Genomic DNA, 21,378 nt, shown 5'->3' with positions numbered 1-21,378 from the left:
GCTCGTCTGCGGTGCAGGCTCCATGGAGGCCAATAGTTTCCAGTGATGAACAAGGTTCTCGACAGCGCCAAAAGTGACAAGATATTGGGACACCCCGACCGCGCTGTTGGCCCCCAGAAGAATGGCAATCTCGCGCATGCGAGATCCGTCACCGATCAGCAGCAAAGCGGGGCGAGCGATGACTAAAACGACAGAGGCGTACAGCCTGCGCTCCCATCGCACTCACGGAAGCGGTTGAAGACCAATGCCAACATAAGTCGATATTATGACCACGCCCACAGGTTCCGCTCCACTCGAGAGACGTGCAAATGCATCAGTGTACGATCGAGCTCCTCTGACAAGAGAGTCTCAACCGCCGCGAAAGCGCACACTGTGGAATTCGATAGCTCCGAGCCTATGACAGACAACGAGAGTGAGACCTTGTATTGATCGGAGGCAGATGAGGCTTCAACAACATCTCCGATGGTACTCACGGAGCAAGGCACCTTCCCCATCATCACATCTATCAGCCCATACCTTACCAACTCCGCCACTAAGCTACTCGAGACATACGACCAGCAGATGGTTTATTGCAGGCAGCAGCTTGTGAAACTTCACTCCACAGCCTCGGTACCCGAGCTCGCCCTGAATCACTTGAGCAAAGGATGGCCTGACTTGCAGAAGGTACGGCAAGCCTGGGAGGCCTGGTCTCGATTCCAGCAACTTAGTGCCAAGATGACTAAGCCGCAGCAAGACATGGTTCAAGCCAGATCTGCGGCTGAGCTTGATCCCGACTTTCTGGAGGCAATGAGGAACGCTAGCAAGCTGTATGGCCGCCTCTCGGAGTGTTAGAGAGCAGTCTACAATGATGCGGTCGAGACTCATGCTGCCAAACACGTTGAAGATTACGAAGCACATGACCGTACGCTCACTGCGATGCTACCTGCTACACGCTCTTTAATGGAAGAGGTAGAGAGAATGCAAGTCAAGCTAACGACAAGACGTTAGCTTGTTCACAATGCCTTCCCGGATCTTGCATCGTTGATCTACCATTTGGTATCCACTCCAACTTACCCGGACGATATGTTCGAACAGCAGGAGCACTGCAAATCCGCCATTTCAAGACTAGAGACGAGTCAGTGTGAGTCAATAACAATTCAAGGGCACATTCCCGCGAATCATTGAATCGCTGACTGATACCAGATGGAGCGTAGCTCGCTCGGCAACAAAATCTCCAGCAAAGTGGTGTCCCGGCACGAGAACAACAGCTCGCCAACCCTCGATAGTGTAGATCGAGACCATGACGAGACCCAGCATCGCGCTTTGTCAGGTCCCTGTTCGTGGGGAGGACGAGCACTTGAGAGCCTTGGCAACAATACTGATCGCCCGGTGCAACTCTAGATCTATTGAGCTTCGGACAAGCTGACCCAGTCTGCGACAGCGCAGCGACGGGGCAATTGCCATCGGCGTTAGAACTCTCGGCATTCCAGTGCACAAAGTGCTTTTTTCGCCGAGATAGGCATGTTGAAAGGCAAAAAGGCCCGGGATCGTCCTTGAGCGCCAGGAATATGACCAGCAGGACACGCTCCAGTTCTGCTCGCAGAACGTTGGCAAGCTTCTCGATAGCTGACGGAGCCATTGTGACGAGATGCATGACGGTTACCCCGGCTGGAATGTGTGAAGTGTGAAGTGGAGCCGTGACGACGCAGCGATGGGGAGCCAGTCGTCGCATTACACGACGACCGATAACTTGGCCGTGCAGAGTGCAGGAGTTGAAGTGATAGTCCCAGGTCTGAGGATTGCCGGAGTGATCGCTCATCAGAACTTGTTGTTGTAGAAAGAAGAACAGACAAGGTAGACGGGACTATCTGCACAATGCCAAGCTACTGGGCCGTCCCGCAAGCGCAAGCAGACGCGGCTGCTGCCACCTTCCCGAAACGAGATCTTGGTCTGTTGCTGTCGAAGTAGCATGCGATGCATGCTGGCTAGATGCTGCATTGGCATTTTATCGAAAAATAGGCGTTGAACGGCCGCGCTCACTTCATCGTAGATCTGTGAAAGCTTGCGCATGCTTCAGACCCATGTATTCCGTTCGCGCGAAGCTAATTTCCCGAAGGGGCTTAGACCCAAGACGCAGCTTGACTTCACTTCATATCTCACACTTTATGGCTTCTACAGTATGATTGCGTATGAAATGATGCAGCATAGGATGGGCTCTCCATGATATCGCATCGTACGAGTTACTATGAAACACTCCAGTGCTTCCGGATACCATGCAGACGCATGTTTTGCGCCAGCTGGCTCCTATGAGGTACAAAGCCGCCTGGGACAGTCTGCGACCGAGACGCATAGCGCAGTCCTTACTAGTACGCATCTTGCATCCCGCAAGGATATTTTCTACGGAGCTTAACTACACCCTCGCTGGGGCTACTTTGTGGCCGCGGATCTGTGAATGCCACTCGTCGGCCGCAATTTACAGTCCCATCCGCAAGGCTACGATGATTATGTTCCCGAGACTAATAGTAGGTGACTAAGATCTCACATGATGCATTCAATATTGAGAATACATAGACTTCTGGACCACTCGATAGAGGTCACCGTTGCCCAGCCTACCCTATGGAAGAAACTTGATATTCGACCATATCGATACTAGAATTCTCCGCAGTCGAAATGTTCATACAGAGACGCAACATCATGGCACCAACTCAGCATCTTGAAGTCGCCAGTTACGCTGATTCCGCCGTAATGCAAGCTTATCGAGTTGCACGAGTAATAAGATGAGGCGAAATGAACATAAAGTGCAGCTCGTTCGTTGTGGCCGTCGCCGTTGCGGTGTGGGATCTTTTGGTGAACCTCAGGCCTTTCAGTCTGTCATCAATGCGTCATATCATCACGTGGCGCACAAGTACTTGGTCCATTTCAGACTTTTCCAGCTTGCGCGCAGCTTCCCTTCCATAGCAACATCGCTGTGCCATTCTCCAGGCTCCGGCGCCTCCTGGCCTCTCAGACATCTCCGTTAGCCAACTCGCGGTTCCGTTCCCGGACGATGGTTTAAATCGGACCATGGAGTCCTCCTCAACAAACGCGGCCGAGATGGCCGTCGATACCGACCCGCGACAACTTACTATCTCCGGCATCACTTGGGAAGCATTTCAGGTTGCCATCGACCGGGCACGTAACCTGGATCTGGGCAAGAGAACTGATTACAAGTAAGTGAGCGCTACACGGTCTCCGAGTCACGACCTGCTGACCGTCGCAACCAGGACATTGACTATCGAGGTGGACGGACTCGAAGCATGCTTTGGGCAGTCCCTTCCATCGGCATCAGAAGTCGGCAACGTGGCCTCGAGATTGACTGGGCTCATCGCAGCGCTGCCAAGCTTGAAGCGTCTGGATCTCGAAGGCAGTGCCTCAGCGAGCGAGAACATTTTGAAGCCCTTCGCAGATGCTCTAAGAACCCACATGATGCATCAACACCTGCCCGCTGTCGATCTGGCAGATGCTACGAAGCATCTGCCTTCCACTTTGAATATGCTTATAGTCTCGCCGACCTTCGCCACTGTGGCTCCGGCGCTGGTACATTTGAAGGCTCTGCGCATCTCATCGTACGGTGCCGACATGGACGCATTTCGCCAACTCATCAAAGAGCGCAATACACTACGGAATCTCAAGACGTTCGAGTTCTCGGCATTCCACCCATCGAGCACTCTTGATATCGAAGACATCGAACGTGAGTCCTTCGCATTCGACACTGGTGTGAAATGTAGCTAACCCAGAGCAGAGATCGTCTTCGCTTTCCCGTGGCTTTCTGGACTTGGTTTCAATGGACTTTTCTCAGTCCCTCACTCCATGGTATGTTCACTGCAATTCTACTCCGGCCCCAATGCTAATGCCTCCCCAGTTCTATCTTCCTATTATTGCGAAGTTGCCGCAGCTCAGCAAGCTCAATCTGTCCGCATCATTGATCAGCCCCTTGGTAACTCACCGCTGTCTTCCTCCGGGCGAGCGGCATCGCTTCACGCTCCGAAGTGCTGTGCAAGCTGCACGTCTATGTCTCGACTACATCAATACGCTTCGTGTGGTCCGATTTGATCCCTTTACAGGCCTATTTCCACTACCGCCAATTTTTCGAGTAAGCATCAAGCATGATGTCGCTCGTTCTGGTGATTACTACATCTTTGAAGCGGCACACTAAGAACGAGACGGCACTGTGATTAGCAAGACGACACCACAGTCTCTCGAGGTGTCGACTGTCTCACGCGATGAACATCAGCTTCACGCTCCGCACGCCATCTTCAACGAGGTCGCTGATCCATGTGAGCCTTTCTCGTGCCACACTTGCGACCGAGGTGATCTTCCAGTCTCTGTCCGCTGCTCAGACTGTGGAGTAGCATACTACTGTAGCATAGCTTGTCTTTCGGAATCCCGGTCTGCGCATGCGCGGTACTGTGGCAAGAATCAGTTGGAGAGATACGCTGTGGCCGTCAGCGAGCTGGATTTCTGGCATTCCCTCTAATGAGCAGCTGGTGACGGAATATGGCATGGCACTATTGGGGCCTCAGGCCGATACGAGCAAGATCGGCGATTTTGACATGGCTTCACGCCACCGCTGTTGCACTACTGAATGGCCGTAGCGTAAAAGCCGAAGTGCGCATGCCTCGAAAATCTGCTTGGTTCTAGTGTATGCCACCATCAACAAATGAATTCACATTCAGTCTTTCATCGTCTAGGCATTTCGTAAAGTCTCGTTCTTGTGTATTCTGTGTGTTCCATCTCCTTTGCTTATTGTCCCAACTATTGAGGCAAGGTCATTCGTCAGACACAGATCGTGATGGCATGCGAGTATGGTGAAGGGTGTAGTGGACTGGGATGCAGGCTTCGAGGTCCCAAAATCTCGATATATGCACTAGATTTCACATCGTCTTTGCTAGACCGGCAGACGTACTTCGCATGACCAAATTTCAAACTCTATTTTTCAGAGTCCTAGTTGCAAGCACGGCTTGCAGAGAGTTTTGTGCGCGGCCCAGTCCTTCTTCTGGCAGCGCCTGCTATAGTACAAGGCCCAACTATAGTTAGAGTAGTAACTTAGCTTAGCACCTAGCGCACCGGCGCCGTGCTCCCTGCCACAGGCCTCACAAAAATCGTCGCAGAGCACCGGACACTCTATTTCTTTCAGATCTTTGGGTCCGTAGTCCACAATCTTACGAGAGCTAAGTTGCTTAAAGTACATAGCGAAAGCCTTTAGTGTAGCCTTAACAGCAGCCAGAACTTTTGTCCTAACAATGTCTTCTTTGTGGACCAGACGGGAGGCCTCTGTCAGCTCACTTATCACGTACCCGTAGAAGGCTTTTCCGTGACTTGCATCCAGATTCTTGTGCTCGGTGTGAGTAAGCAAAGTCTCTCCTCCAAGCTTCGCTCGAAAGCATCCGAATTGGTCGTTAGGCAAGTCGATGTTAAGGTCCTGCGTAAGAGGAAAGATCGCGAGATTCAGGTGATTGCGGAAAGGTGAAGGCGGCGAGCTGGTGACCTTTAAGAAGGCCTTGGTAATTCAATCAAAGCCTTCGTGACCAGGACTGTGCTTGTAACAGATAGAAAGGCCGAGATGCTTGGCTAATGGAAGCGGCTTCCAGACCTGAACGCTAGCGAGGGAGCACGAGTCCGGCATCGTTCAGAAGGTCACAGGATCCAACGTGGTCGTGCAGATTCCAGGCCGCCACACGATCGAGACACTACGAACGTCGCCTGGAGAATTGACGATACGGCCATCTTGGCCGCCGACATGAGTCTTCATGCTGGCTTCCACAATTTCGGTCTGTATGGCGACAGATCAGCCAAAGGACACAATAGATAAAGATCTTGAGCGCTGAGCTTACGGCAATTTTGAACTTCATCCTGACCGGGATGCTAGCAATTTGAGAAGCAGCAGAGGAAGACCAGGGGGAAGGGCAGAGGGAAGAACAGAAGAGGAGCAGAGGGCAGAAAGAAGAGCAGAGCAAATTCTTCGCCGGCAGAGTATGAAGATGTGATGGCGGCAGGCCCGTTTGGTCTGCAAAATTGCTTGCCATGGCCTTCACGGACGGAGCTGCACGTCTCCTCCGTTCAGACGCATAGCGCTGCTATGCGCACCTTTCGAGCGCAATACTGTCCCAAGTGGCCGGTTTGGCAAACGAGGCGCCGTCCAACCCAACGAAGGGCTGTCGGCGTACAACGGATAGATACATGACGACTTAGCTTTCGATACTGCGATCGGGGCCGGTAGTCCACATGACTGTATGCTGTGGCCTCTTGTCGACATTGACGAGGCTCTATGAAGTTCCGTCCGCAACATCTTTTTTCCTTTTGGAGATCATGAAGGACAATGCCCAACACCGGAGTTCTTCCAGCATCCACGCACCACGGCTTCGCCGCCCTCCATTTGGCGATCGCATGTTGTATGTCGCAGGATCCGCTGTCCGTTCCTATCGGGCGTAGCGTTTGTCGCCCACCGTTGGTCGCATGGTAGGCTGGCGGACAATCCAGGAGAGCGGTGTTTTGTGTTGTGCCACGTACCTGTCTTGGGCTGGCTTTCTTGGTGGCTTTCTTGATGGTCAAGGCGCCTACACTTGATCGGAAGCTTGGGGGTCGACTGTACCGTATGCTGATGCAGCGTTGTTTGAACGCTGTCGAAGCAGTCTGACGAGCAGGTGAGTATGGAGGGTGATGGTGACAAGGTGAGAACGACTTCCGTCCAAGACTCGACCTGCACCCAAACTGTGTAACCCATGCCAGGCACGTCAGGCAACCATGGTCTTCGCGCGGAGCGTAATCATCAGATGTGTCAAACAGAAGGATACAGTCGCTGTGGTGGAGTGGTGTACGAGGTGCTTTGAACTCTTGGCAGGGTTTCCCGCCATCCTGGTCGTCATTCTGCTCTTGTTCTTGCGCTGCATGCCGTCCACAGACAGCAGCGACCTCGATGTCATCGTCAGCCGCCGCGAATCCGACAAGTAGATGCCTTGTCCAGCACTTTGCGACAGTAGTTCAACATGTGCGGTGTGGGCCCTTCTGGCGTTTGCGGAGAGGTTTCGCGGAGAGTCCTGATGTCGGGAGAGCACTTCGTTTTGTACGTCGACATCCACAGTTTCGCTTGGGAAACAACGACAACGCTGTGAATGACTGGTTAGGCAGCCAGGCATCCCTGATGTCGACGTCGCGTCGTCCTCATTTTCGACATCACTATCCGCTCCCACTCTTCCGCAACTCATCAACAACTCTCGTCAATGCAGTGCGTCGTCTGACTCCGACACCGACCCTGTAACTGCATCACCACGACCAATCAGCACGCGGACATCACAGAATCGCGTTACACCCAGAAGCGCACCCACAAAAAGGCAATCATGCCTACTACAAGAAACCAAGCTGGACTCGATTGGGAGATAGTGAGACCCGAAGATTATGTATGTTCGATGCTCCTCCAAACTCCTCACGCTAAAAATTTACCAGTCCGGCGGTGGTGTTCCGCTGATCCTATTCCTGAAACCATTCTGGCTAAGAGCCAGAATTCAGATGTTCGAGATCGACGGCGATGCTTTTTTGGCAGTTGAGTTCGCATATCAGAAGCTGGCCACTGGGCAAAGTCTCTCAATCGCAGATTTGGATAATGCAGTTGAGGAGGTTTACAACATTCACCGATACAAGAGTTCAGATGGGGGCCCTACTACTCAATAAATCAATTTGGAGGAGATTGCTGCTACAGACAGGGCAGATATTGTAAAAGCGATCAGGAAGTTTTGGGATGAGCGAAGAGCAGTTGAGGACGGAGAAGGCGGTTCTGAGTGAGAAATATGAGAGTCTGGAGAGGAAACTGAGAGCGTCTGGATAGAGAGTGTGATGCAGGAAGGAGAGTGAGTCGAAATGGAGGGTGCGACCCTCGCCTGTGAATTGGGTTTTGATGATTCTCCCTTGCACTTGCGGCAGCAGCAAGTGTTGAAGGACTGTGCTAGTAGTATGGCCGGAAGCTATGGGATGAGCACGCCTCGTGGACACAAGACCAGTTCCAGCAGGAAGCAGGAAGCAGAGACTGAAAATTCGATGGTGTGTCAACGCCACCTCCTACATCTTTCGATGGGGGCGAAGATTCTGGCATTTAAGACCATGGCTCGAGAATTGGACTTCCTCTTTGAGAGGCTGCATGCAACTGTTCAAGTCCAATCAGAGGGCGACTCCAGAGACACGAGGGACAACAACGAGCTCTGCAATCGCCACAAAAAAAATACTATAAACCTACTTATTTCACATCTCACCTCTGTTTCTCCCTTGTGTCCCAGCAGCTCCGGCAAAAGTCTCTGAGCTGCGGCAGCGAATGCGTGCGTGTAGAAGCTAGGCAAGCGCGGTGATCTCCGCCGCGATGTTTCACTGGCACCGCATGCACATACATTACACTGCGGGCTGTCAACCCCTTCTCATCATCATCTCCGACACAATCCTCACAGCTGGTTCCGTTGACCTGAATACACTATGAGTTCTCCATTCAGGCCGCCGCTGATTTCCACCTCGTGTTCTTTGTCGACGAATTGAGTGTGACTGGTGTCAGAAGCTCATCTTCAGTGCTACATTTCTCACAAGGAGACGTCGAACAACGATGTGGGACTTTGATAGCAAAGTGAGGACGCAAGTCTTCGTTGCCCTTGGTATCGTTGATGGTGATGGTGTTGGGAGCTCGCAATCCTTCACAAAAAGAGCACAGCCAATATCGAAGAACGATGTTACGAATGCTCCTACAAGACTCCAATGAACTTGAAAGGATCGCATGTCTCCGCCGCTTCCCGCCTCTTGCCATTTGTCAGTGGACTTAACGCTTGTGCTGATAGTTCGTCTCTGTGGTTCGTTCTTGTGCTGACTTTTGGCGGATCAACAGCGATATAGTGTGGCCGCTGGTAGAATCGGAACTTTCAGAGAAGGCTCGTTGTAGCGGCTCATTCGCAGACGCAGGAAGAGCCGGCCTCGCATATTCCATAGTGAAGGCAGTCGAGCCGCAGACGCTCCTTGTTGTAGCGGTTCCACAAAAGACGCAGAAAGGATTCGCATATCGAGAACTACAGCCATGTCGAAAGAAAGGTCCTTACCAGGACTTGGCTCCACATTGTTTAGGGCGGACAAGAACAAATCCAGCAGCCGCTTTAGCGTAGATGATAGAGGGACTGCGCCGTAGAAAGTTGGAAGTTTTCGGGGTCCGGAAGTCTCCGTCGCGACCACTGCTGGACGTCGAGCTGGACACAAGCAGAGAAAGTCGTTGATGGGGGGTTGACAGTTTATTGATGACCAGCCGCCGCTTCGAATGTTTCTAGTACGTTCTCCCTTGGTGGCTAATCGAACTTGGGCACTGGCGCTCTATGATTGTTCGTTTCAATCTTGACTGAGCGATGCGAGAACAGAGGCTATGCTACTTCAAGGGTCGTCAGTTACAAGCTTGTGCTGTGACACACCTGGAGGTAGCAGGGCCTACATTGACGACTGAAGGAGAACCGCATGTTAGGAAAACTGGCGTTGCAAGTTTGGGTGGCAACGCAACTGTTCGTATTATAGCTTCGAAGTGTGAGTGAGCGACATGCAGCGCGCGAAGGAACAGCGGGCGTGGTTGTATTATTGCCGAAAGCAAAGCGTTCGTGACCAAGGTTGAGAGGTCGAGCTCATCGGCTAATAGAAATAGCCTCCAGGTAAAGTCAGCAACTGTACGTGACTACAATCCAGCTGACTTCAAGCAGTGCCCGAGCCGCCTATGGAGCGTAAGACGCTCGCTGAGCGTGCTGGCGAGCCCGCGAATACTCTGCGCAACAAACCCAGCATATTAAGTGGCTTTGGAGCGCGACCGACCACGAGCGGCGCAAATCCTTATCGTACTCCGGCGAGCATCCCATCGGCAACAGACAGTCTTCGAGGATTGAGTCCGCCTAGTCGGCAGGCCAATAGCTTCGGATTCGGAACACGCACGAACAGCAACTACGGCGTGAGCAAAACACCCGCACCACAATACAACGAAGACGACGATGGAGATGGGAAACTTTTCTTACGCACCCGGAACACCCACGAACAGCAACTACAGCGTCACCAAAACACCCGCACCACAATACGACGAAGACGACGATGGAGATGGGACACTTTCCTCACGCAAAGGTACTCCCGTGCTTCCCTTCAGTTCGAATGCGCTACATATCCAAAAGACTCGCACAGAGAGCAATCGGGTGTTGAGGCCCCAAGGGAGCGTGAGACTGGCAAGACCCAGAAGTTCGCCGGAGCTGGCGTTGTTGTGCAAGTTTTAGGCTGCCGAAAGACCGTGACGCTGTCAACATCCGTCGGGGGAGTTGATGCTGAAGTCTTCGTTGCCCGCCTTCATGCTGACGTTGACATGCAGGGTCTGTGCAGTAGCAGGTCAGCGAAATGAGACAAGATGAAGAGCGTACCAGAGTCTCAGTAATTCAGATGAGAGCAAAGGAAAGAACAGAGGGGAGAGCAGAGGAGCAGAGGAGCAGAGTGAACCGCAGGAAGTTGATACGAGAGGAAGCATTTGCATTGCAGGCTTGCTCGCTACGGTCTTTTCGAGCGAGCACGTCTCCGTTCAGTGACGTGTACTACTGCTACTCGCACATTCCAAGATCAGAACAGTATAGCAGCTCTGAAGGCGTTGCAATCATGCCGCCATTGCCTCCGCAATATGTTGAGCAACTTGGTAGTCCAGCAAAAGGCGTTTCTTCGCATCTTCTGCTATTGCAAGTGCAATCTTGTGATGCTTGAGCGCGTAGAACTTGTAGCGATGAGCATCTTCTTCCAACATCGCCACAAACCTGCTGAACCGGGCGATGCTGCTGAGTTCCGCTCGATTGATGACCAGCTGCCGCTCGAGATTTGAAAATGTCTCTCGCTGTTGCGACAATGCTCCAGCCGGACAAGTACTTATGCACTCTTCAGCCCACTTAATACACCTCTGCAACTCATTCGACTTGGCTTGTGCTGCCGCATACGTGGCCTCGTATAACTCCTGAATCAAGCACGTTTCTTGCTGCAGCAGCGTCAAACAGCGAGCCAATTTGTCATGATGCAGCGCGCGTTCCAAATTGGGAGGAGAGTGAAAGGGGTCCTCCTCGCCTTCGACAGGTACTTTGATAGCCTGTATCAGTGTCTTCAGGATACATTGCGGGGAGGAAGGCGCCTCACTCAGAGAAACCACGTTTTCATCGTCTAGGAGTGCCGCGAATGCTCGGCGCCAGACTTCTGGCACAATGCTGGTGGGGCATTGCTGATGGTACATGTGGAAAATCGCGCGCACTGCCACGTATACACCACAATCGTGTGTGTTGCTCTGATGCAGAGCCGGCGGTGGTCGTGTCGTCCACGCAAGGGGCGCAATCACTTGATCCGGCGAGGGTGTTGGTATATCAGGGCGGCCAAGGGCACGAACGTACTGCTCTATTGCTCCCTAAGCGTGAAGCGACCGAGTCGTGCTGTATGGCAATGGGTCATACATTTCCATCTTCGCATTGATGCGTTCCAGCAAGCATAGTGCCCAGTGGCAGTTGCCGGTATTGATGAGCATGTAGAAGACCGATTGAGATTTACGCTGCTGGAGATGCTCAGCTCGGCGGTGAACATCAGCTGCGTCGGACACGTCCAGGCAGGAGCTGTCAAGAATCAAGTGCTGCGTGACATCTGGATTAGATAGACGGAGGATGGAACACAATGCCGTAGAGGATAACCAGTTTCCAGGCTGCAAAGATTGCAGAGCACCAGCAGTATCCGTCGTTAGCAAGACCTGACACTTTGCTGTATGCGTCGTCAGTAGTGACGAGATTTCCTGGCGTGTCACCACCTCTACGGCCAATCGCCCACTCCGCGTTGCAGGTCGTTGGCCAGTGACGAATGCAGAGGGCTTGGGCACCGGCGCGTCATGGAAGGGCAGAGCCGGCTCGAGCTCCCACTGTTCTAACATGGTGTCCTTCATAGCAGTATGGTCTGGGGTGTCCATGTTCGCAGCCTCCATTGTGAGTGCATGTTTCCGGGCGAGGCAAGGGCTGGTCTTGAAGATGTCCTTTTCGCCGCTGACAGACGAAGCCGGAGGAAGGTTATCGCGCGGAGCGGTGGAGACGCTTCTCTGGTCTGTGTCGAACAATATGTGCGAGCTCGCATTGTTACCTGTGGCAAGAGATGCATAGCCCTGCCAACCGACCTCGACTAACGCTTCCGTGACCTCCGTGTCGTCCGAGTTGGGTAGTCCCATCTGTTCATCACCGTGGTCGTCGTTGACGTGCACAGGGGCATCATCAGGCTGGCTTGCAATTCCGCTTACATCCAGATCGTGAGTGTCCGTCACTTCGGTGCGCAGACTCAGATCAATGATATCGGCCGTTGCTGTTCTCATTGCAGTCTCTCGGTCCACCGGGGTTCCAGAGGGTGGAAAGATCATAGCGCGTCGCGTCTCAGGGCGAGGAGGTGTCGTCCATAGGCCAATTTGATGCACAGCGCCTGCGTAGGTGTCTCCGTTTCGCTCATCATCGCCGCCTTCTCTAAGATCATCTGCGATTAGCTCGCTCTCTCCCAGTAGATCCTTCCGCTTGTTCTGCTTCATTGCATTCTCCCCCAAATCATGCTCGCCCTGCTCCGTGGCATGGTCACGCGGCTTAGAACCATCGCCAAGAGTAACCGCTGGCGCTCGCTTCCTTTTTTTATGAGCAACGACATGAAATTGTGCATCCTCGCCCTCGATGAGTGCCTTGATCGCGTCATCTGTATCGGGGGCCCGAAAGCGCTCGCGTGTAGCTCTGTGTTTTGCTTTGCGTAGCCGTGTGGCAGCAGCATTGTGCAGAGCAATGACGGTAACTACCCACGGCACCGTTGCGCCCGCAGCGTCTTTGATGGTGCACGCAATTCGACGAAGGTCTTTCATGAAGCTGTCTTTCAGCGCATCTTCGTGGAGGTCGCGAAGGAGCTCGTAAGGGCGGAGCTTCCATTCCGTGTCGTGCAGCGCAGCGAGGCGTCCTAGGAGCTCCGTGGGTTCGTTCTTTGGATCTCTTTGTGAGGCGATTGCCAGCTCACGAGCCCGGCTCACCACGTCATTGTCCACGGCATCGAGCATGTTCTTTCCTAGCAGCTTGTCCAGCTCCTTCCATCGGTCTAGCGACGCCGCGTTCCATTCTGGTTGGCTCTGGTACTTTGTCCAGCACTGTATCATGCATTCCAGCCGCTCACTCGGGTCGCAGCATGTCTGGAGTTTGTTGACAAGAGCGTCGAGGGATTCTGTAGGCCCGAGACTAATTGCGACATCGATTGCGGGCGATGAGGTGGACATCGCGTCCAAGACGCACTGTGGGAGCAGCGATGCTATGTGAAGAAGCTGAACGATGGCCTCGTAGTCGTCATCGTTTTGCAGGATGAGGATGTTGTCGGAGCTCGAGTCGTCGGCGATGGCGTGCACTCCGGCAGCGTGTTTGCGAGAGGGCTTAGTGGCCGCAGGATGGGTGGAGTGGCAAACGGCGTGGTGTCGACGTTGTCGAAGCGAAGAGGAAGTGCTCCAAGATGAAGCTATTGAAGCCGGAGTAGAGTGGTCGTCAATGTTGTAGCTTGTCGCGGGCGTGATGTGACGCTGGGAGTACATCAATGGATGGCTGAGCTAAGCTACGGCACGTGCGTACCCAAATCTCATACCTAGAATGACATCTGGGTATGAGATCTCTGGGTATGAGATCTGGGTAAGATATACCTGCAGGGGTACGACGCCACGGTGTCGCACCTTGCGCGCCTCCTTGTCCATTCACTGGCTTGCGTCGGCATTGCGGTCAACGCACGACTGCGCCAGCTAAAACTTCCAAACTGACTTCCACATACTATTCGGGACGAGAGTCTTCTGGCACAATAGTTCGACTCCTGCACCGCAGCTTCCCTCCTCCAGTCTTCCCTCCAGTCCATCTCCACGACGATGATGGCGTTCCGATTCGCTGGTCTTGCGATGTTGAAGGGCTAATATTAGGTGTCAGCGTCAGAGCGGGTACACTCGTCACGAATTTAGCGGCCAGACCGGGCCTTGGTCAACTGCCCTGCTCCCACGGCGACTCTGCCTTTGTCTTAAACTACGCCTCGCTGAGACTCTTGAAGAAATGCAACCTGATCTAGGCTGTTCTCGCTTCCCCCAGGGCGTTTCGAATGAGGTAAGCGCATGCTTAAGTACTTTTGAGGAGAAGAGAAAAGGAAATCATGCAAGCCAGCTGTCGGCGGAATCAAGTGCTGAACTACGGCAGTGATATGCCTTCTTCAAATCGCTCGTCGCGATTGTATTTGATCTTTCAAAAGTGTACGTGCAAACTGATTCGATACAAAGCACTTGCTCTTAATGTTGGCTTTTCTTTCTTCGCTACGTTGTTCCCAAGTTATCCGGATTATTCATTTGCAGCATCTTTCTGACTGCACAAGCACAGCAGGACAGTCCAGACAGGATGATCACCAGGATGGTCGCTGAGCGCAGTAGCATGAGGATAATGTTTGCCGGATCGTGTTGACATAAGAGAGCAGCATTCAGCTGACACTAAGGACAGCAAGTGCAAGTAGAAGAGGAAGAGATTCGGAATAGACTATTGGAAGGAGATGACTGCCTGCAGAGCAGACTTCCTGGGCGCCTGGGCTTCATGCTGCAGTCAAAGTCAGACAAGAGGCTCCGATCCGGTCCAAGCGCGTTTCTATTCAGTCTCGGTCAAGCGGCCTTCAGGTTGCCGTACGCAAAGCAGCAGCCACGATATTTCATCCACTTGAGCCACTTGCCAACAGCCCGGCTTTGAGAACTGGACAGATAGAAAGAAATATTCCAGCCATCTTCCCTCCCAGGTCTAGTGGACTGTTATGACTGCCCGGTGATGTATGTTGGTTTGGGCTTTTCTACTCTTGCTCCGCAAAGAAGAAGCGTTGGTGTGCAGTCCAAGGAGGGGCTTCGACCTGCTGCATGCATGGTCGACCAGCTACAAAACTTTGAATGCCATGAACGAGTCCCAGCAGAGAACCAAGCTGTCCCGAGAACCCGACCTCACGGACTGACCCACATACAGTATCCGCGAGATGACTTCTGCAGACCGATTCGGGTCAGTTGGTGCCACTCGCGTGGTGGAAGAGGTAAGTACATTCCAGGCCGGAAGCTACATGTCTCGAGCCAAATAGCGGGTCTGCAAGTTGGTCAACTTGTGCAAATTGCCTCTTCCCTTCGAAGTGTATGTCCTTCGTTCCTGCCCAGACTCGTTCACGCAACATAGCCTTGCTGCGGGGAAGTCATGCGTTACTACTCAGATGAAGATGCAAGCCCGACGTCCCGCGACTTGAGCGTACTGCGAGTGTGTGGATCGTCAAAGCGTTCTGGAACAATAATCTAATCGGAGAGACATCCATGTATCCCACACAGGTGTATAAAGCCGCATCAATGCAAATTTGGCGAGTTCATATTCCCGAAGTGACAATCTGCTTGGCCGCGGAGCCTTTCTACCCGTTCACATCATTGCTGTACCGACGCAGCTCGGATCGTACCCACGACCACATGAAAGTCTCCAAAAGCGTGGTTCAGCCCGTGCCGAAACATTGTCCACATGCGCTGGCTATCGGAGGAGGCTAAGTCCAAGAGTACTCTACAAAACGACCCAGCATTTCTCCTTTCCGAGCAGCAAAGGCGAAGCGCTCGTGCTTGCAAATAGCGATCTTCAATATTGACGTGTCGTGAACGCGGTGCCAGGACCTTATGTGATAGCAATTCGATGTCGCTCATTGCTCTGGAAGGTGGTTCTGGTACTGTTACTGGCTGCAGTATATGATCCGGCAATACTGGTCGCGGCTCGTCCTAGGGCTGAGCAAATTCTCTCTGTGTCTAGGCTCTTGAGCTTGCCCTTGCCTGCATCGAGCACGTCCAAGTGCTGACCCGGGCTTCTCTGCTGCCGCACGTACACGCATTCTGGCTTGCTGGAGCCCCCTTTCCTCGCTCTTGTCAGAATCCATGTGAGCTTTTCATCGTCCTCTTCGCGGTCGACCATAGGAACCTCGTGTCGGGTGAAGAAGGTGATGACCGTGGTGCATAAGCGCCGTAATGTATCAGGGCGCTCCATTTTCGGCGTTGCTGGCGCAATGGTAGGCTGGGGTTTGTGCTGCGTGAGAACGCCAATGCGAAAACGCGTCGAAGCGCGCCCACTACGCGTCACGACCGCGCCTTTGGAGAGCAGTTTTCGGGGCCGGTACGTGTAGACTGTGCTGCGGCTGGTCTTCGTCATGATGTGTTTGCTGAAATCTCGCAGCTAATCTCGCATTGAGTCGTAGGATTGCTTTGCATACTTTGCCTTTCACATGTTGTTGTCTAGGACACAAACATTGAAATTGGCCCAAATGCGTACGCTGATGTGGCAGTCCGGCGCTAGCATCTTGACAAGGATTCCCTCCTGATATTGTATCTGCCTTGAATGTCATTCATCAGCGGAGCTGGTCTCGTATGGCTGGTCTCAGCTCACCGCCGTCCGCCAAAACATCCTCTCCACGGAACCGCATACACCGATAACTCCTCGGGCGAAGTATCATTGACCTTCTCATTCTTCTGCTGACTAAGTTTGGTCCATTGAGTTGTCTATAATGCCTCGATATGTTGCAACTTGTTCTGCCTTTAGCCTCGGAAGTCTGCTCTTCAGACTCCTTTTTCAGGTGAGTCCGCCGTGGGTTGCTCCTGCTCTGCCTCTTGCGAGTCTGATGGTGACTTTGAGAAGATCTTACGGAAGCATGCAGTCGAACTCGTTTGAAGCATATTCATTCGGGCGACTTTGGCTGCTAAACGCTCGTCCTCAAACGTTTCCCCGCCAGATACAGTCGCCTCCTCTGCCTTGTCGGTCTCAAGTTCGAGTGCGTGCCGCACAGCGCGCTCTTCATCCGCCAGTCTGTGGCGATCTGTCATGAGATGGAGCTCTTTTTGCTGACGCTCAGAAATCGCTTCTGCAGTTAGCCTGAAGTAATCCTACATCCGATCGGTTTCGCTTTGGTGACGTTTAGCAAGCGGTTTCCGCTCGCGCTCGTGGCACCGCTCGTCGACCTTGCACTCATGCTGGTGTATTCTTGTGGGATTTCCTTGCTTGTGTCCCAGTCCAAGGCTTTGTATTAGTGAATCAGTTGGCGGTGCCATGACCAAAACTGCAGCCTGGATAGTGATGGTTGCGTGCTCGCTGTTAATGGTCGACACCGGTGACACAGTGGGCACGCTGGAAGTGTGCCTGTCGCCTCTCACTTTCACTCGATTGCGGATCAGAGAACACGAAAGCCCTAGAGGCATCCCGGAGGACTCGATGTGCAGCAGATACAGCGGTGTGGGTGACCGAGGAATGAAGAGTGCGAGGTAGCGCTGCGACTCTTTCAAACTTCGTACGCGGCAAACTTAACAATTGGCGCGCGTAGTCACCAAGAGCTTGTCAAGCGGCGCTCGCGTTCCTCCCCACAACAACAGCAGATCCAGCACAATGATGCCAGACACACATTGCCACCCCTTAATGCACTTTCCGTACAAGAGGAACGAAGAGCCGCGCCCTAACGACCACCAAGCGCGGGTGGCCAACCACTAGCAAATGAACTACGAAGGCCTTCTTCACAACGGGCTTCACTGGGCGAACGCGCGAGACCAGATCCCGACCGCAGTTCTTTCTACGCCTCCACACTTACATCATCGCTCTCTTGCGCGTCCGTGTTTCGTCCTGGACTTGATCGACTATGGACCTGATGGCAATCTCAAGAGCCGTGAAATTGTGTACAAAGAGCTCAGTCGCCGCTGCAAACAGTGGGCGGCGGTCAACATTTGTGTAGTGACTACCTCACTTCCCCTTTTATGGCTTCAGTTCAAGCATAAATGAAGGACGATTCAGGCCGCAGGCAGAATGGCAGCAGCGAGGGTATGAGGTCGCGATGCGAGCTAGTAGATGGTGGGACGGGAAGCGGAAATGAGGCGAATGAGATCAATCTGCACATCTCCCTTCGCGGACAGCGTGATGCGCGCCGCAAGGGAACTTGCGAATTGGCTTTTGGCAAATCGTGCAGCGCAAACTTGCCTCTCGGCGTTTAGCTCCAGCGTCTTGAGCGTCTCGGTGCCGTGGCCAAGGACACAATGGTCTCGCGCCACGACTTCGTCGCGAACATGAAGCGGATTGAGCACCAGTCGCAATTTGGACAAGCCGAGTCTATGAAGTGCTTGTCGATAGTTGCCCTGCCGAGGATCCTTCCTTCCCATCTACCCAAGCCACTTTCTCATTCACGACTGTCAAGCGAAGCTATGACATGGGCTCCAGGACATCGATCTCGTTACTTTAGCATCTCCATCTCGACGCTTACGCTAATGATAGACGCTCCGCAGGGAGTCGTGGACCACTCTCTGGTCGAGAGGCTTTTCTATTGCCATCTGGACCTCCGCGCCACTGGACCTGATAAGGAATATCTCACCAACGGTTTTCAACGAGGAGAATCCCCTGGATTTGAACACCGGTGAGATCGTCTCTGTTCACGCTCTCAGGTCGTAATTGCGGAGTACCTCCAACGTTGGCATCTCCGCGAGGTTGACATTGGTCGCTCTCTCGACCTCCTCGTCCGTATCCAGCCGACTTCTTCGTCCCGACCATGGTCTACACCTCTCTGGGGATCTGGAGTCGCCGAAGACGTACTACAACATAACTTCAGTCTCCGCTTCGAGTGAGCTCAAGAACAGCCAGGTGCTCGGGAACTGACTACAACATCATGCTGGGTCACGATCAGGAGTGGAAACTGATCATCGTTTAATTTGATGTCAGTCTTGTCCAAATCCGCCATTTACTCTTGGTGATGTCTGCATGCAGCGTCGACGACGCAATCGATTCAACCATGGCCAGGACATTTGAGCACATCAACGTGTGAGATAGGGCCGAGGGGACAAGAAACGTCTACTCGTCAGGTTCTTGTCAACTTGGTCGGAGCTAAGAGAAGAAGATGAAGATGATGAGAGTTAGGCCAGAGATCAGGTCCATGATGTCAATCAGTTTTAGTGCTGGCGGTTGATGGATCTGGTAGTCTCTGACACCGATATTCTAAGTCCCTCATCCTACTGAGGACCCATACTACAATCTCACTCCTCACGAGGATACTCGACTTTGCGGTAACAAATGGTGCTTTCGTGACACTCAGAAACACGAACGCCGACTACATTTCTTCGACAGGGAGTTGCTCGAACATCGACGAGGCAAAGCTAGCTAAAGTCTCCTGCAACAGAGGAACGAGAGATTGTGGCCAAGACTACGACCATGAGCCCAGTGTTACGCCGAGTGGAAGCTTAATGTTTGGAGTGCAGAACCGAAACCCTTGCTCACCGCCATATGGAAGCTGAGTTTTCAATCAGTGTTGGATTTTTGAAGGAGCAACCTCACTAGGCTCTCGGTCCGAGTTCTTTCTTCCGCGTGAGCCACATCTCAGGACAGATCAGCGTGCTGGGTTCTGCCGACTTTCTGTCCAGTCCTGGCCCTCTGGAACTTTACCACCCACCATTGTTCAAGGCTTTGATGAATCTCGTCGCCTTGAGACGATCTGTCTGCCGTTTCCCAGCGGTGAGCTCAATCTTCAATCGTCAAGTTGGTGGTGGGGCGAACATCGTTGGAATGGTGAGGACACGTCAAGGACGAGAGGTCTATTGAAGAGGTGGTTCATACTTCGAGCACCTCAGCACCGGGCTCAGAACATGCCCCAAAACAGCGTGGCATAGCTTCTACTACGTGCATCGTGTCTCCATCGCCTGCTGCAGACGCGCGAGACGGTGTGCTGCCGGTCCACGACGCTCTTCAGCGTTCACGGGCCTTCAACTTCAATACTCCTCCACGCACAGATATAATGCCAAATGTCCCCAGAGCGAACACGATCCCAGCAAGTCCCCCGGATATGGGCGCCAGCAAAGACGTCGGCAGCTTCGAGGCTGCAGTATCTGGCGGGAGGATTCATCAGGCTACGAAGTCGCAAGCTCCAGTAACGCTGCCGATGATGGATCGTCCTGAGTTGGTAAAATACATGCCCAAGAGCCATCTCTCGTCTCAAGCTCGTAACGATTATTTATCGTGTGGAGTTACCGGTCGCGAGGCGTATACCGCATCTGATCCCGATCCTCAAATAGCTACCTTTCCAGCTATCAACCTTGCCTACCAACTTTGCACCAGTTCAAAATGGTTGTTTGGGACGCTTTCCGTGATGTTGATTAGAATGGCGGGCGTGACAAAGCGTGATCTCTCCTTAAAGGGACGAGCGCAGGGAGGTCTGATCATAAGAGCTCACTCAAGGTCGTTCACATTGGGCAGTTATCGGAGTCCCGTTTGCTATGATGTCTCGAAATTTGTGAAGTCTGAGTGTCATCGAATAGGCAGCACAGTCTCATCTTGGTCTGAGGTAGAGTTTTCGCTTATCCGCCTACATCCAATACAGTACCGAAATTGTCAGAAGCTATCTGCGCGTTCGCTGCTCGACCGATCTCGTCTCAGTTCGGCGCCGAGCTGATAGTCCTTGCTCACAAGTACCGAGGGGGTTCCCGGAAAACACCAACAAGTCATTCTTGTCTCAAAATTTTGAATACGGCCAAGGTGCGGCAGATTCTTCGAAGCACACGGAAGCAGACTACCCAATTTGATGAATGACCATGCCGACACTTGAGCGGTTCCAAATCTGTCCGTTTCCTATGCGCGCTGCTGGCACGTCCTAACGACTGCCTCCAAAAGTCACTCGAGACGTCAGACCAATCCGATGTGTCGTGTTTGAAGCATCGCAGTCGTCGAGGAATCTATTTGTTCCTGCTCCGACGAGGAGGAAATCTCGCGATGTTGGCCGGCTGTGAATCTTCAGGCCGTCTGAGATTGCAGGCCGGCTGCGGTAGTTCTAGAGCGCGCCGGGGCGGCGCGCGCCTCCACATCTCATCGAAACCAGAAACCCCAAGCACCTCTCACGATCGCAGCACCTGCGATGCCGACTACACCGCGCATCACGAAGAGTTGAGTGCCACGGCCACTGACTCTAGCCATGCTTGGACCAGCAGCAGTACCCGCCTCCATTTACCGCGAGATGCCCCACGATGACCACGCGATCAAAGTCTCCACGCCGAACTCCTCAACGCTGCACGACTTAAAGACAGGAGGTGGATCGGGGAGACATCTGGACATTGTCATACCAGTTCATGGTTTCTCTTCGAGCGAAAGCGTAGTCCGAGCTCGTGGCGAATCGTTCGCGGGCTGATTCTGTCATTGAACAGTGACATCGGATCCAGCAGAGTCTGAGGAAGGAGCGGAAGCGAAAGCCGCAAAACAAGAAGATCTGGTACAGAATTTGCGATCTCTCATCGGCGATTGATTCGTAGATGCAGCCGGTCGGAAGAAAGAAACGCAA

The 21,378-nt window shown here is 53.0% G+C and overlaps 6 protein-coding genes across 6 annotated transcripts; 2 read left to right on the top strand and 4 right to left on the bottom strand.

The window, feature by feature from the left end:
• Positions 1–3,042: 3,042 nt before the first annotated feature.
• Positions 3,043–4,174, top strand: RHO25_013175 (uncharacterized protein; the record flags this gene model as incomplete). The annotated part of the gene is made up of 4 exons (XM_023600701.1): positions 3,043–3,188; positions 3,243–3,709; positions 3,761–3,831; positions 3,881–4,174. 4 exons carry the CDS (start codon positions 3,043–3,045, stop codon positions 4,172–4,174), a joined length of 978 nt encoding a protein of 325 aa, XP_023449545.1.
• A 3,181-nt stretch (positions 4,175–7,355) lies between these two features.
• RHO25_013174 (uncharacterized protein) lies at positions 7,356–7,686 on the top strand (the record flags this gene model as incomplete). Its single annotated transcript, XM_065603669.1, has 2 exons — positions 7,356–7,415; positions 7,462–7,686. The coding sequence occupies 2 exons, from the start codon at positions 7,356–7,358 to the stop codon at positions 7,684–7,686; spliced, it is 285 nt and encodes a 94-aa protein (XP_065459741.1).
• A 2,959-nt stretch (positions 7,687–10,645) lies between these two features.
• On the bottom strand, positions 10,646–11,263 carry RHO25_013173 (uncharacterized protein; the record flags this gene model as incomplete). Its single annotated transcript, XM_065603668.1, has 1 exon — positions 10,646–11,263. One exon carries the CDS (start codon positions 11,261–11,263, stop codon positions 10,646–10,648), a length of 618 nt encoding a protein of 205 aa, XP_065459740.1.
• A 168-nt stretch (positions 11,264–11,431) lies between these two features.
• RHO25_013172 (uncharacterized protein) lies at positions 11,432–13,297 on the bottom strand (the record flags this gene model as incomplete). The annotated part of the gene is made up of 1 exon (XM_023600700.2): positions 11,432–13,297. One exon carries the CDS (start codon positions 13,295–13,297, stop codon positions 11,432–11,434), a length of 1,866 nt encoding a protein of 621 aa, XP_023449548.2.
• A 2,419-nt stretch (positions 13,298–15,716) lies between these two features.
• Positions 15,717–16,241, bottom strand: RHO25_013171 (uncharacterized protein; the record flags this gene model as incomplete). The annotated part of the gene is made up of 1 exon (XM_023600699.2): positions 15,717–16,241. The coding sequence occupies one exon, from the start codon at positions 16,239–16,241 to the stop codon at positions 15,717–15,719; it is 525 nt and encodes a 174-aa protein (XP_023449547.1).
• Positions 16,242–16,645: 404 nt separating this feature from the next.
• On the bottom strand, positions 16,646–17,055 carry RHO25_013170 (uncharacterized protein; the record flags this gene model as incomplete). Its single annotated transcript, XM_065603667.1, has 2 exons — positions 16,646–16,902; positions 17,052–17,055. The coding sequence occupies 2 exons, from the start codon at positions 17,053–17,055 to the stop codon at positions 16,646–16,648; spliced, it is 261 nt and encodes an 86-aa protein (XP_065459739.1).
• Between the last annotated feature and the right edge of the window lie 4,323 nt (positions 17,056–21,378).

The sequence above is a fragment of the Cercospora beticola genome, chromosome 10 (assembly GCF_033473495.1).
Source record: "Cercospora beticola chromosome 10, complete sequence".
NCBI lineage: Eukaryota > Fungi > Ascomycota > Dothideomycetes > Mycosphaerellales > Mycosphaerellaceae > Cercospora > Cercospora beticola.
This window is presented reverse-complemented; position numbering and strand designations above follow the sequence as displayed.